This window comes from Artemia sp. Qi Xiang Cuo, chromosome 15 (genome assembly GCF_049724085.1).
Source record: "Artemia sp. Qi Xiang Cuo chromosome 15, ASM4972408v1, whole genome shotgun sequence".
In the NCBI taxonomy this organism is placed as follows: Eukaryota; Metazoa; Arthropoda; class Branchiopoda; order Anostraca; family Artemiidae; genus Artemia; species Artemia sp. Qi Xiang Cuo.
In genome coordinates this window covers 4,078,000-4,090,653 of record NC_142808.1, presented here as the reverse complement: position 1 = coordinate 4,090,653, position 12,654 = coordinate 4,078,000, and the positions used below count along the sequence as shown (strand labels likewise).

General features: G+C 38.7%; 1 protein-coding gene across 1 annotated transcript in view; it reads right to left on the bottom strand.

Annotated features, from left to right (window-relative positions):
* Positions 1-12,654, bottom strand: part of LOC148943246 (reelin-like) — a 292,228-nt gene that overhangs the window by 202,122 nt on the left and 77,452 nt on the right. Inside the window, exon 8 of the mRNA XM_089101783.1 lies at positions 7,163-7,327. Within this exon, the coding sequence (XP_088957909.1) occupies positions 7,163-7,327 (165 nt within the window). The remainder of the gene's footprint in view (positions 1-7,162; positions 7,328-12,654) is intronic.

The following is a 12,654-nucleotide window of genomic DNA, read 5'->3' as shown; positions in this document are numbered from 1 at the left end:
GACATTGAAGAAAATTTTTCCGCCCCTCCTCGTCAGTTTGGGTACCAGTGAGACTTAGGTAAAGAGCACGCTCTCTTTCTGCTTATAAATGTGTTGAAAGATAGTGGAGAAAGAGGTGATTTCTTAGTCTTGTGTGCACTCGATGTTGCAAGAGCTTTCGACTCTTGTATATTTTCGCAGGTTTTGCTTTAGGCCCATTTGAAAGGTACCGATGCTGCGATAATTACTTGTTTAAGATACATGTATAGAAATCTGAAGACTGGAATTAAAGATGGTAGTCAACTATTTCCACTTTAGAAAGGTGGACGCCCAGGAGCTCTGACTTCTCCAGTTTTGTTTAATAATTGTGTTACCCGTGCTCATGATAAGTTGAACTGCACATTGATCTTCACTTAGAGTTGATCTTAAGTTAGTTACGTTTACGGATCACTTACTGAACTTTTCTGGCACTTTTCAAGGATGTTCTTCAACTTTTGAGCTTCTCCAAGATGAGTACGAACACATTGGTTTGAGCTTTAGTACCGATAAAACGTTTTTTTACCATTCAACTATAAAAAGAATAGAAATTCAATAAGTCTATCCGGCTCTGAGGTTCCTTTAGCTAGCAGTTTTACATGTCTATTGGAGTAAACCTGAAAGAAACTGTAAACCTGGCAATTGAAAACTATGCTAGTAAGATCCGGCCTGCGTATGCATCTCTGGCTTCAAACGTGTCGTATGTGAGCAGAGCTCACCGTTCTCAGCTATATAACAGCCTAACAGTTCCTCAATTACTTGCCCTTGCTCCTGTTTGGTCTTTTTTTAATTGTGGTAAGAGAAAGCAAGTTTATCGCCTTTATTTTAAATTTGCAAAGTATTTGATGGAGTTTCCAACTTGGGCAAGTAACTCTTTTCTGCAAAGAAAGTATCATTTTGTAAACCCTGCTGGGGTTATTGAGAATCGCATTTATGATTTCTCTACTGAATCCCAGAAGTCTTCAAATTTTTGGTAATTTCTTTTTATCCCTTTTTTGTAGTTGTGTGTGTTTTGTTTCGTTTCTTTTTTTTTTTACTCTGTCTTTTTCTGGCTCTACCCAGATTTTTGTGATGGGTTATAAATAAAATGATAATGTTGATAAATTTATATTCTTCCATAAAATATTTCTATCAACGGAATCGAATACCTCTTCAAAATCAATGAAGCATGTATGTTTTTTTTTTTTGTCCCATTCCCTTGACTCTTCAACTATTAGTATAAGAATGAAAATAAAATAATATGAATGAAATATAATGAGAGTAACACCTTCAAGGTACAAAGTTGATGACTCAAGTTGTCACAGATTATTGCATCGCCCTTTTTGAAGAGTTTGACCAGTATGCTCATGGTCCAATCTTTTGGACTGTTTCGTTATTCAAGACGACCACTAAGAGGGTAGTCCAAACAGTTATGCAAGCTCTAAGGGATGTCTTCAGCAGCTCTTCCATGATTCCATCTATTCTGGATGCAAGACTTTGCCCCGTCGTGAGAGAGGCCAGAACAAACTATTGGTTCAAGTAGCAAAAATGGGATCGGGAGTGGGGCTGGTTACCCTCCAATCACTTTTGAATGTTAAAAGGAGCGGTAGAAATTTCAAATTTCAATCAAATAACCCTCCACCAAAGTTATTATGACCACCCCTTTTGCATAAAAAGACCAATAAAAAAACCTGGCTCCTTACTTATGTAGCAATGCCTCTCATAAGGAAGCTAGACAGTATTGTTAATTCCTTGAAAGGATGGAGTAAACCAAATTTTTCAGAGGTGGGAGGTCAGTTTGTTACTGTGTTTCCTAATTTTGCATTGAAAATATCAAGAAACCGTTTTTCAATTAAAATACCAAAAACAAAAGTATTTCTCTAAATAGAGGAAAGAAGTGGTCGGCAGCGATTCTTGCTGCAATAACTTCAGCTGCATAATTATCTCAACAAATTTTGGCATATTTTCATGATTTGAAATTGGGATAAAACTACGATTATTTGAAAGCTTGGAAAATATCAAATTTTTATTCCACTGAAATTTTAGCTCCTTTAAAGAATAATGCATGTTGCAGCATTCTTATGGTGTGATATCCTTTCCGCCCTAACAAGTACTAATGCTGTTAATGCAAGTGTTATGTGCTTTGCTTTGCTTGCTTATTGTGTATTTTGTATTATAGGTAGCCTGGGTTAAATAAATCATTCTAATTGACAAGCCTTACATGACAGAAGTGACAGAAGTGAGATCTTATGGATATCCTACAGCCATTCATCAACTGGGAAGCCAGCTCCCTAGCAGAAGAATGGGACCGTTTCCAAGAGCATGCCCAACTGATGTCTGCAGGCCCACTGGCAGAGAAACCAGAGAAAGCTCTCTGTGCCTACCTACTTATCTGGGCTGGATCGAAAGGACGCGAAATCACCATCGCAACCAAGGAACGAAACAAAATTGAACGATACGTTGATAAATTTAAGACGTAAGCGTCACCACAGAAGAATACATTTTTCAAACGATACCTGACCAAACCGAGGGAGAGAGTGCAGATAAATATATAACTGATATCAAGACATTGGTGAAACCATGTTCCTACTCTGACCCAAACGAAATGGTCCATGATCGAATAGTGTGTGGAATACTAAGCCAAAACGTGCGCGAGAAACTCGGTGCTGAAGGTGATGAACTTACGCTACAAAAAGCAACCATTATGTGCACAGCTTAAAACATTCCTTGGGACTAAGTCCATCCATATAAAACAAGGGATGGATGCCAAAGCACGTTACCCAAACCGGAACAGCAGTCGAAATAAGCAGGAAGCAAGCAGTTCAAAGAGCAGACCATGCTATTTCTGTGGTGGAACTTATTACCCTCTCCCATGACTGCCCAGCAAAGGGCAAGTCATGCTCCATATGGAAAAAGCTCAACTATTTTGCACGAGTTTGTCGAAGCAAGGCAGTAAACACAGTGGAAGAAGAAACTGCTGAAGGTGACCTTGGTGATAAAACCGTTTTCCTGTATTCCATCAAACAAAGCGAAAACAAAGACGAAGCAGTGATAAATCAAAATCGTTCCTGTCCAAATCAAAATCGACACAGGAGCCCAGGTTAATATCATTCCAAAGAAGTAATTCGATCTCATTATCCCGAAGCCGACCAAGAAACCCACAAGCCAGCACCTTACCAGCTACTGTGGAGCAAAGATCCCCGTTTCGTGAGTCTGCGAGTTATCATGCAGCTAAAAAGGTAACACCAGCAGCAGCCAACAGTTTTATGTAATAGAGACATCCGCTTCCCCTATCATAGGGTACTGTTCAAGCATCAACTAGAACCTGATTAAGCTGGTCCTAAACATAGCCTCAGCATCTTCAAGGGCACCATTCTTGAAAGAAAAGCACAAAGAGGTGTGTAAAGAAATCGGGAAATTAGACGGAGAATGCAGCATATACCTGAAGGACAATGCCACCTCAACTGTCTACCCAGCTAGGTGAGTACCTGCAGCCATGCGAAATAAAATCAAGCAAGAACTCAGCCACCTAGAAGACCTAGGGATCATAAAAAGGTTGTTACTCCAACAAAGTGGGTAAACTCGATGGTTATGGTGGAGAAAGAAGATGGGTCCATAAGACTGTGCATAGACCCAGTAGACCTCAACTAGTCCATCAAGCAGCCCCACTATCCCATAACTACTGTAGACAACGTCACCTCCAAGCTATACGGAGCAACATTATCTACAAAATTTGATGCCCGTTCCGGTTACTGGTTAATCCCGCAATCCGAAGATTCATCTTACCTTATGACCTTCAAGCACGATATACGGGAGATACCGGTTCAAGTGAACGCCATTCGGAATCATCTCAGCGCAAGATGAATTTCAGAGGAGGATGGAAGATGCCTTTGAAGGCCTGGAAGGCGTCTTCATCATCATTGATGAGATGATCGTGTATGGCACGACGCAAGAAGAGCACGATGAACGCCTAGCAGAGATACAAAAAAGCGCCCTAGCTAAGGAAATCCATTTCAATGAAGATAAGTGTCAGTTCTCGGGATCCAGGGTCAGCTATTTTGGACACATAATCAGCTCCAGGGGGATGCAACCAGATCCCATAAAGATTCGCACCATAAACCAAATGCCAAACCCATCATGCCGAAAAGAACTCCTAACCCTCCTATAAATGATCAACTGCACCAAGTCTATCCACAGAAAATGAACCACTCCGTGACCTAACCAAAGTAGAACCAATCATCTGGTCTGAAGAACATAAGCAAACACTCGTAGACCAGAAAAGCTCTATTGTGTCCAACACCCTTTTTTTCAACCATCAGAGCAAGAATGTTAAACTCATTGTTAACGCCTCTAGCCATGGACGTGGTGCCCAGCTTGTTTCGGAAGGGCATGCCACAGCATATGCGTCGAGATCGCACATTAAGACGCAGCAGAAGAATTCACAACTCGAAAAAGAGCTATACGCCATTGTGTACAGCTGTAAACATTTCCACCATTATGTATATGGTCGCCATGTTGATGTCACGACTGACCACTGCCCACTCAAAACCGTTTCAGCAAATCCGATTCACAAAGCACCGCCACGAGTGCAACTGTTAATGCTTCAGCTCCAGCCTTAAGACCTGAGTCTGAGGTTCTGACCAGGATCTGAAATCCCAGTTGCTGACACTCCATCACGCCTCCATCTTAGCGATACAGATCCAAAACTAGAATAAGATCTGGATATCTATGTACACCATGTAGTACAAAACCCATTAGCCATTGATCCGAAGCTTGAGCAGATACGGACGGAAACGGTGCAAGATGAAACCTTGAGGACCCTAGTCAAAAATGATTCAAGAGGATTGGCTGAGTATTAGAAAAGACTGCCCAACCACCATCCTAACCAACTGGAACGTCCAACACAAATTGTCCTTCACCCAGGCATTCTTCTGAAGGAAGAAATACTCATCATTCCCAAGTTCCTACAGTTAGCCAGACTCCAGCAGTTACATACACGCCACCTTGGAACCGAGAAAACCAAACAGCGAGCAAGGATGCTAGTGTGCTGGCCAGGCCTCAGCACAGACATTGAACGGTACATAGTAAAATGGAAAACATGCACCAAGCACATGCCAAACAGCTTGAAGGAATCAATGATCAACCACAGCATAGAAACACTCCCTTGGCAAAAGATAGCTACAGATCTGTTTGAATGGAATGGCTCCTACTTCCTAGCAACCGTTGACTATCACAGCCGTTTCTTATACGTCGACAGACATACTACGACATTGTCCAACGCAGTCATGACGAATTTAAGACCCCCTTTGCCCGACATGGCATACCATCGCAGAAAATTTCTGACATTAGGCCTCCATTTACCTCCAGAAAATTCCTCAGCTTTGACAAATCCTGGAGTATATCACTGATCACATCCAGCCCCGGGTAAACCAAATCCAACGGACTAGCCGAGGCTGTGCAGGTTATAAGAAATCTCACGACCAAGGCAACGGAAAACAGAGAAGACCCCTTCCTAGGTCTACTTGAATACCGGAATACACAAGCCGATGGATTTGCATCTCCTACTCAGCTTCTTATGTCCCGCCAACTAAGATTCATGCTACCATGCAACACACATGACTTAAAGAAAAAGGTCGTCCCGACTGGACATTTCACCCAGCAAACAACTGAAATGCAGAAACGCCAGAAAATTCAACATGACAAATCAGCAAAGGCTTTAAAGCAGCTTAACCGTTGCGAGGCGATCCACATTCAGAAAATAACAGCCGGACCGTTTAAACCAGCCCTTGTGCTTACTCATGTCAAACAGCCGCGATCGTTCCAAGTGCAGACAAATGAACGTGCGATTCTGTGAAGGAACCGCAAACACCTATCACCTTGCCCACACAAAAGCCTGAAAGACACGAGTTTGGTCCGCGAAGGGTTTCACGAGGCCATAATTCCAGATATGACTACCAAGTCCCCACCCTCTCCATCACAGGCGGGTCATTCTATGTCCCCGTTGCCAATCCAGGATAGGAATCAAACCCCTAGCCCCCGCCAGAGTACCACTGCAATGCCATCTCAACAAGCTAGCGAGACCTCAACGACAGCCCGCACGAGGTACGGCCGACTTGTAAGGAAACATCTAAAACTGAACCTGTAGCCTACAGGCTGTATGAGTGATTAAAAAAAAAAAAAATTGAAAAAAAAATGTAAATGACAAGAAAATGTAGATGAGGTAAAAAACTTAGATAAATAAAAAATGTAAATGAAAAAAAGAAAAAAAAGATATTTAAGAGGAGATGCGAAAGTAAGAAAGACTTTTGTTAGTTTTTCAGTGACAAGAAGAGAGATGCAGCATTTTTATGGTGTGATGTGCTTACCTCCCTTGCAAGTACTAATGATATTAATGCAAGTGTCATGTGCTTTGCTTTGCTTACTTTGCTTTTCATTCTTATTTTGTGTTTTGTATTATAGGTAGTCTGGGCCAAATAAATCATTCTAATTGACAAGCATTACACATGCTGTTCACAAAAATAAAGAATTGAAACGGAGCTTCAATTGTTTTAATCTTTTGAGTAGTTCTAGGTCTTGATTTTGTTTTACTTTGCTAAAAATAAAATTTCTTTGTCTTTGATTAGCACATATTTTACTGAATTTCTGTGAAGAATCTACTGAAGCCGGAGGCACCAAATAGGGCTGCAAATGGGAGATCAAATGGAGATCTCCATTTGGAGGCCAAATAGAAATAGAGATGTAAGGGAAACGGTGTCACTGCCTTCTCGATTCTGAAAACTACTTATTTTGTATTTTAAGTACAAAAAAGTTTAAAAGATTCAAAATGCCCTGCCCCAAGACTTTGAAATGATTTTTGGAACTTCATAAAAAAAAAACGAAAAAGTTCTCCCCCTTTTTAAGTTTTGGTGATTTGGTACAACTGACTGGAGTGTCCTTATAGTCAAGAATACAAAATTTCTCGCTTGAATTTTTTTTTATTGAAACTTTCCTGCTGGTAAATATTAGTAATATTAGGAGGCAATGTATACAGTTCTATGCTAAGGCTGCGACAAAATTAAGTTTACACATTATCTAACTATTTTTAAAGAAATAATTAACATTTAGCTTAACAATCTTGACAAAAAAAAGTATTACGAATTTAAATTGTAGATCTTACTTAAAAACATACCTTCTTCTAGATCTCCAACTTTGAGTATTCCATTTGAGAGTTGAGTCCCCCTTACAACTTCTCTCCACAGTTCATTGATTGTCTCATTATTTGAATAAGTTTCTGTATCTATAAGGCTAGGTATCAGTTCTAAATTGTCAAGGATCCACCAGGGTTGACTTTTTCCTAAGAAGACAAGAAGAGTTTCAAACCCAGATATTTGAAAAAAACAAATTGGCTGATACTTCCGATTTATTCCGAATTAAACACTATAATGTCTATATCCCAAAACTACTGGAAAGTGAAGAAAGTAAAATAGCGACTATTTAGTTTCACCTTGTTTGCCACTTTTAAATAGATAACATGATTAAGAAGAAGGAGACGTGTTTTCTTTAAACCCCCAGTTTCAGATTGGCAAAGTCTTTATCCGAGGAATTTAGAAATAAGATTAAAAGGTGTTCAAATTTTGTTCCGATTCATTAAGAATGACTCCTGAATCACTAAGACGAAGCCGCAGGACTCGCGGTACTATATATATATATATATATATATATATATATATATATATATATATATATATATATATATATATATATATATAAAAATATATATATATATATATATATATATATATATATATATATATATATATATATATATATATATATATATATATATATATATATATATATATATATATATATATATATATATATATATATATATATATATATATATATATATATATATATATATATATATATATATATATATATATATATATCATATCGAAAGAATTTGACCTTCACGTCAAATATAATCAGTTGTAAAAAATATATAATTAAACAAGGTGACTCCAATCTTAGTTAAAACGTAAAAAATAAAAAATAAATGGAAAACAATTAAATTAATGACTAGCTTTCCTGGCTATTATACAATTCAAAAAATACTTGGAGCAAAACTCTTCCGCTATCTTTCATGTTTAGCGGGGATGGGAGTCAGTTCGGGGACTTTTTGGGATTTTATGCGGGATGGTCTGTTACGGGATGGTAGGTTGGGCACGCGGATGATGAAAAGTAATCGGGAAAGAGAGAAAGTCTTGGTACCGGAACGAAGACACAGGAGGTTCCTTCTCTATTCCAACGTGGTGAGCTTCAACTCACCTAATAGATAATGATATAGAATCTTCCCTTCGCCATTTATGATTCTAAGTGCTCGTTTTCGGACATTTTCAATCATAAACATGTTCTGAAGAAAGACCAAAATGCTACATTGAACAAGCAAACTCCATTATTGGCCGAATCAAAGAGCAACAAGGTTGGAGAGAACAAGATTAGAATATTAGAAGCTACAGTGATGACAGTAGTCAAAAATGGCTCTGAAGCATGGGCGCTTAGAAAAGCGCATGAAAATTTGTTAGAAATTTTCCAGAGAAATTGCTTAAGGATTGTTCTGGGTACCCGGCTGAATGACCGTATTTTAAACAATAGGCTGTATGAAAAATGTGGTTCAATACCGCTCTCTAGGGCTATAATGAAAGAAAGGTTGAGGTGGCTAGGGCACGTTGTGCCGATGAAGGATGACAGATTGCCGAAGATTGTTTTTTTTTTGGCCGACCGTCCAAAGGCTAAACAGAAAGCAGGTCGGCCTCGTCTGGGGTGGGAGGACGTCATAAGGAAAGATCTAAAGAAAATGGAAACTTCGTGGGAGGGTGTAAAACCTGAGTCTTTAAATAGATTGGGATGGAGGAGGAGCGTGCGTAGCTCTGTGGACCTCAGGCGGCTTGATGCTGCGGTGAGTTGTTATTAGTAGTAGTAGTAGTAGTAGTAGTAGTAGTAGTAGTAGTTTAGTTGGGGGGGGGGGGAGAATTTTATCAAAAGTTTTAGAAGGAGACCTGAAGGGGAAGCTTGTTTGAGGATGTTTGGAATATGGTATCTTACTTAAAGTCAACAGTAATTGTCACCCCAAGTAATTTAATGCATTTGATAGAGATTTTTTGAGGAATGGTGTTTTTGAAAGAAGAGGGTGATTTAAAAATACTAACTGTCATAACTGAAGATTTATTAGCGTTAACTTTCATCATCGTCAAAGAAGCTTCCTGTGTGACATCGTCAAGTAATGTGATAGTAGAGCATTAATTATTTCGTCGACAAACTTCAAGTGCAGACAGTTCGTCCACAAACTTCAATTGCTCTGTTTGGTCAGTCATGAGGCTATTAACCATTATAAGGAATATCATGGGATCCAGCAAGGTTTTTGAGGGGACCCCACAAAAGATAGGAAGGGGATCAGAATAACCTTTTTTATATTTAAGCCCTTGAGAACGATTTAATAAAAAGGAGGCAACAATTTTAACTAAAAAATGACTCACTCGAAACTCCGATAGCAGTTTGTTTACGTTCATATTTTGGTCAATTAGTTCGAACGCTTTCTGGAAATTAATCAAACAGTTCGTGGTAACGAACTGTAAGTAAGGAGCGACCCGGCTCAATGGTAACCGAAACTCTAAAGCACAGAATTTTGGTACCAATAGATACATCAAAAGAATCAGATTTTAATTCTAATTTCAAATGTATAAATTCCATCAAGTTTAATCTCACCCATCAAAAGTTACGCGCCTGAGAAAATTTGGCTGATTTTCGAAAAAAGGGGGAAAGGCCCCCTAAAAGTTATAGAAACTTTATGAAATTCACACCATCATATTCAGCGTATCAGAGAACCCTAGTGTAGAGGTTTTAAGCTCCTATATAAAAAAATGTGGAATTTTGCATTTTTTGCCAGAAGACAGATCACGGATGCGTGTTTATTTTTTTATTTATTTTTTTCCCAGGGGTAATCGTATTGACCCAATGGTCCTAGAATATCGTGAGAGGGATTATTGGAAGGGAAACTAAAAGTTCTAGTGCCCTTTTTAAGTGAACAAAAAAATGGAGGGCAACTAGGCCCCCTCCCACGCTCATTTTTTTCTCAAAGTCACCCAATTAAAATTTCGAGATAGCCATTTTGTTCAGCATAGTCGAAAATCTAATAAATATGTCTTTTACGATGACTTAATAGTAGAGATGCCTCAGGAGGTCCGATCACCACACCATATATGGGCATAGAACCACGTGGTTTATGGATTTTGTCAGTGAGAATGAAAAAACAGTATTTTTCTCATTTGAAAAACATGAATTTTGTCACATTCATGGATGTTTTTATGGTTTTTGTCAGTGAGAATGAAAAAAAGGAACTTTCTCACATTTATGTCTGGTTTATGGTTTTTGTCAGTGAGAATGAAAAACAGGAACTTTCTCACTTTCATGGATTATTGAGTCATTAATCAAATTGTTTCCGGGCAAGGTTAATTAATGTCTGACAGATGATGTCAAGTTAATTTATGTCTTTGATGTATTTCCAAAATGAATGTTTCCGAGGCAAAGTTTAGATCACACATTACAGATGATGTCATGATTGATTGATTGACATGAAAGGGTAATTAATTTGTTGTTTTTAAAGAGAATTGATTTGACACGAAAGGGAATTAATTTGTTGTTTCTAAAGAGAACTGTCTCCAAGCGAATGTTTAGATCTTAGCGATGAATTGTTTTAGCGCGGGAATCAGGTTTCTTAGTAATTTGAACTGTGTCAGCGCAAGGATGTGAAACAAAAGGAACACGCTGAAATTACGTTTAGGAATTATTTGGAAGAAACCCTTTCAGTCATTTTATAGAATTATTTCGGCAAAACAGTTAGAGACATTTTAAAAGATGATTTAAAAGATGATTTTAGAAGAGGATTTGAGGGTGAAACTATGTGGTCGTTATAATACACAAGTTGTATTTTAACAGCGTCGTGAGGTCCCCTACCCCAACCCCAAAGGGTTGCGATCCCCCTACCCCAACCCTAAAGGGTTCCAATCCCCCTACCCCAACCCCGAAGGAAGCCCCCGGTACTCAAAGGTCCCCCAAGCTCCCAAAGAGTCCCCAGACCCCCAAAGGCCATCCCCAGACCCCCAAAGGCCCACCCCGGGCCCCCCAAAGCCCACCGAGCTCCCAAAAGACCACCGGGCTCCCAAAGGGCCCCCGGACCCCCAAAGGCCCTCCCCCGGTCCCCAAAGGTCCACCGGGCTCCCAAAGGACCAATCGGCCCTCAAGTGCCCCCCAGACCCCCAAAGGCCCTCCCCAGACCCCCAAAGGCCCTCCCCGGACCCCCAAAGGCCCTCCCCCAGTCCCCAAAGGTCCACAGGGCTCCCAAAGGGCCATCCTGCCCAAAAGGGCCCCCCGCTGACCCCCACAGGACCCCCAGCGCCCCAAAGGCCCTTGAGCTCCCATTTTTAATACTTTTTATGGCTTTATTATATCTTTTCAGAACAAGTTATTTTCTTAATGTCCATACTAAACCCATTTTACAAGTTGAAGTACCAATCCCTTTCACCCACAACTTAACTATACTGATTTTTGAATGCTCCAACACCAAGCAATACTTCTCAAAGCCATTTCAGAACAAGTTCTTTTCTTAGTGTCCGTCCTAAACCCAATTTACAAATTGAAGTACCCATCCTTTACACCCCAACTTTACTTTACAGCTTTTTGAATGCTCCAGCACCAAGCAATACTTTTCAAAGGGCATTTCAGAACAAGTTCTTTTCATAATGTCCATCCTAAACCCATTTTACAAGTTAAAGTTCCAATCCTTTTCACCCACTAATTTACTTTACAGCTTTTTGAATGCCCAACACCAAGCAATACATTTCAAAAGCCATTTCAGAACAACCTCTTTTCTTAGTGACCGTCCTAAACCCATTTTACAAATTGAAGTACCCATCGTTTTCACCCACAACTTAGTTATAGGTAAGAGTTTGAGGTTTTACCTTAGAGACTTAGCTAAGAGTTTTAGTTTGGTTTAGTTTTAGTTAAAAGTTTAGAGTGTTTTTTTAGCTCAGACTCTTAGCTTAGAGTTTTGTTAGAGTTCTAGTTTAGTTTAGTTTTAGTTAAGAGTTTTTAGCTTATAGTCTTATCTTAAATTTTTAGTTTGGTTTAGTTTTACTTAAAAGTTTAGAGTTTTTTGTATATTAGAGTCTTTTCTTAGAGTTTTTGCTATAGTTATAGTTAAGACTAGTTTTAGTTAATAGTTTAGAGTTCTTAGCTTAGAGTCGTAGCTTAGAGTTTTATTAATAATTCTCGTTTAGTTTATTTTAATTACAGTTCAGAATTTAGAGTTTTATCTTAGAGTCATAGATTATAATTTTACTTAAAGTTGTAGTTTGGTTAAGTTTTAGTTAATAGTTTCGAGTTTTAGCTTAGAGTCTTAGCTTAGAGTTTTTTTTAGAGTTGAAGTTTAGTTTAATTTTAGTTAAGAATTTGATGTTTTACATTTGAGTTTCAGTTAGAGTTATAGTTTAGTTTACTTTTAGTTAAGAGTTTAGAGTTTTTAGCTTCGAGTATTATCTTAAAGTTTTAGTTTGGTTTAGTTTTAGCTAAAAGTTTAGAGTTTTATTTAGCTTAGAGTGTTAGCTTAGAGTTTTTGTTAGA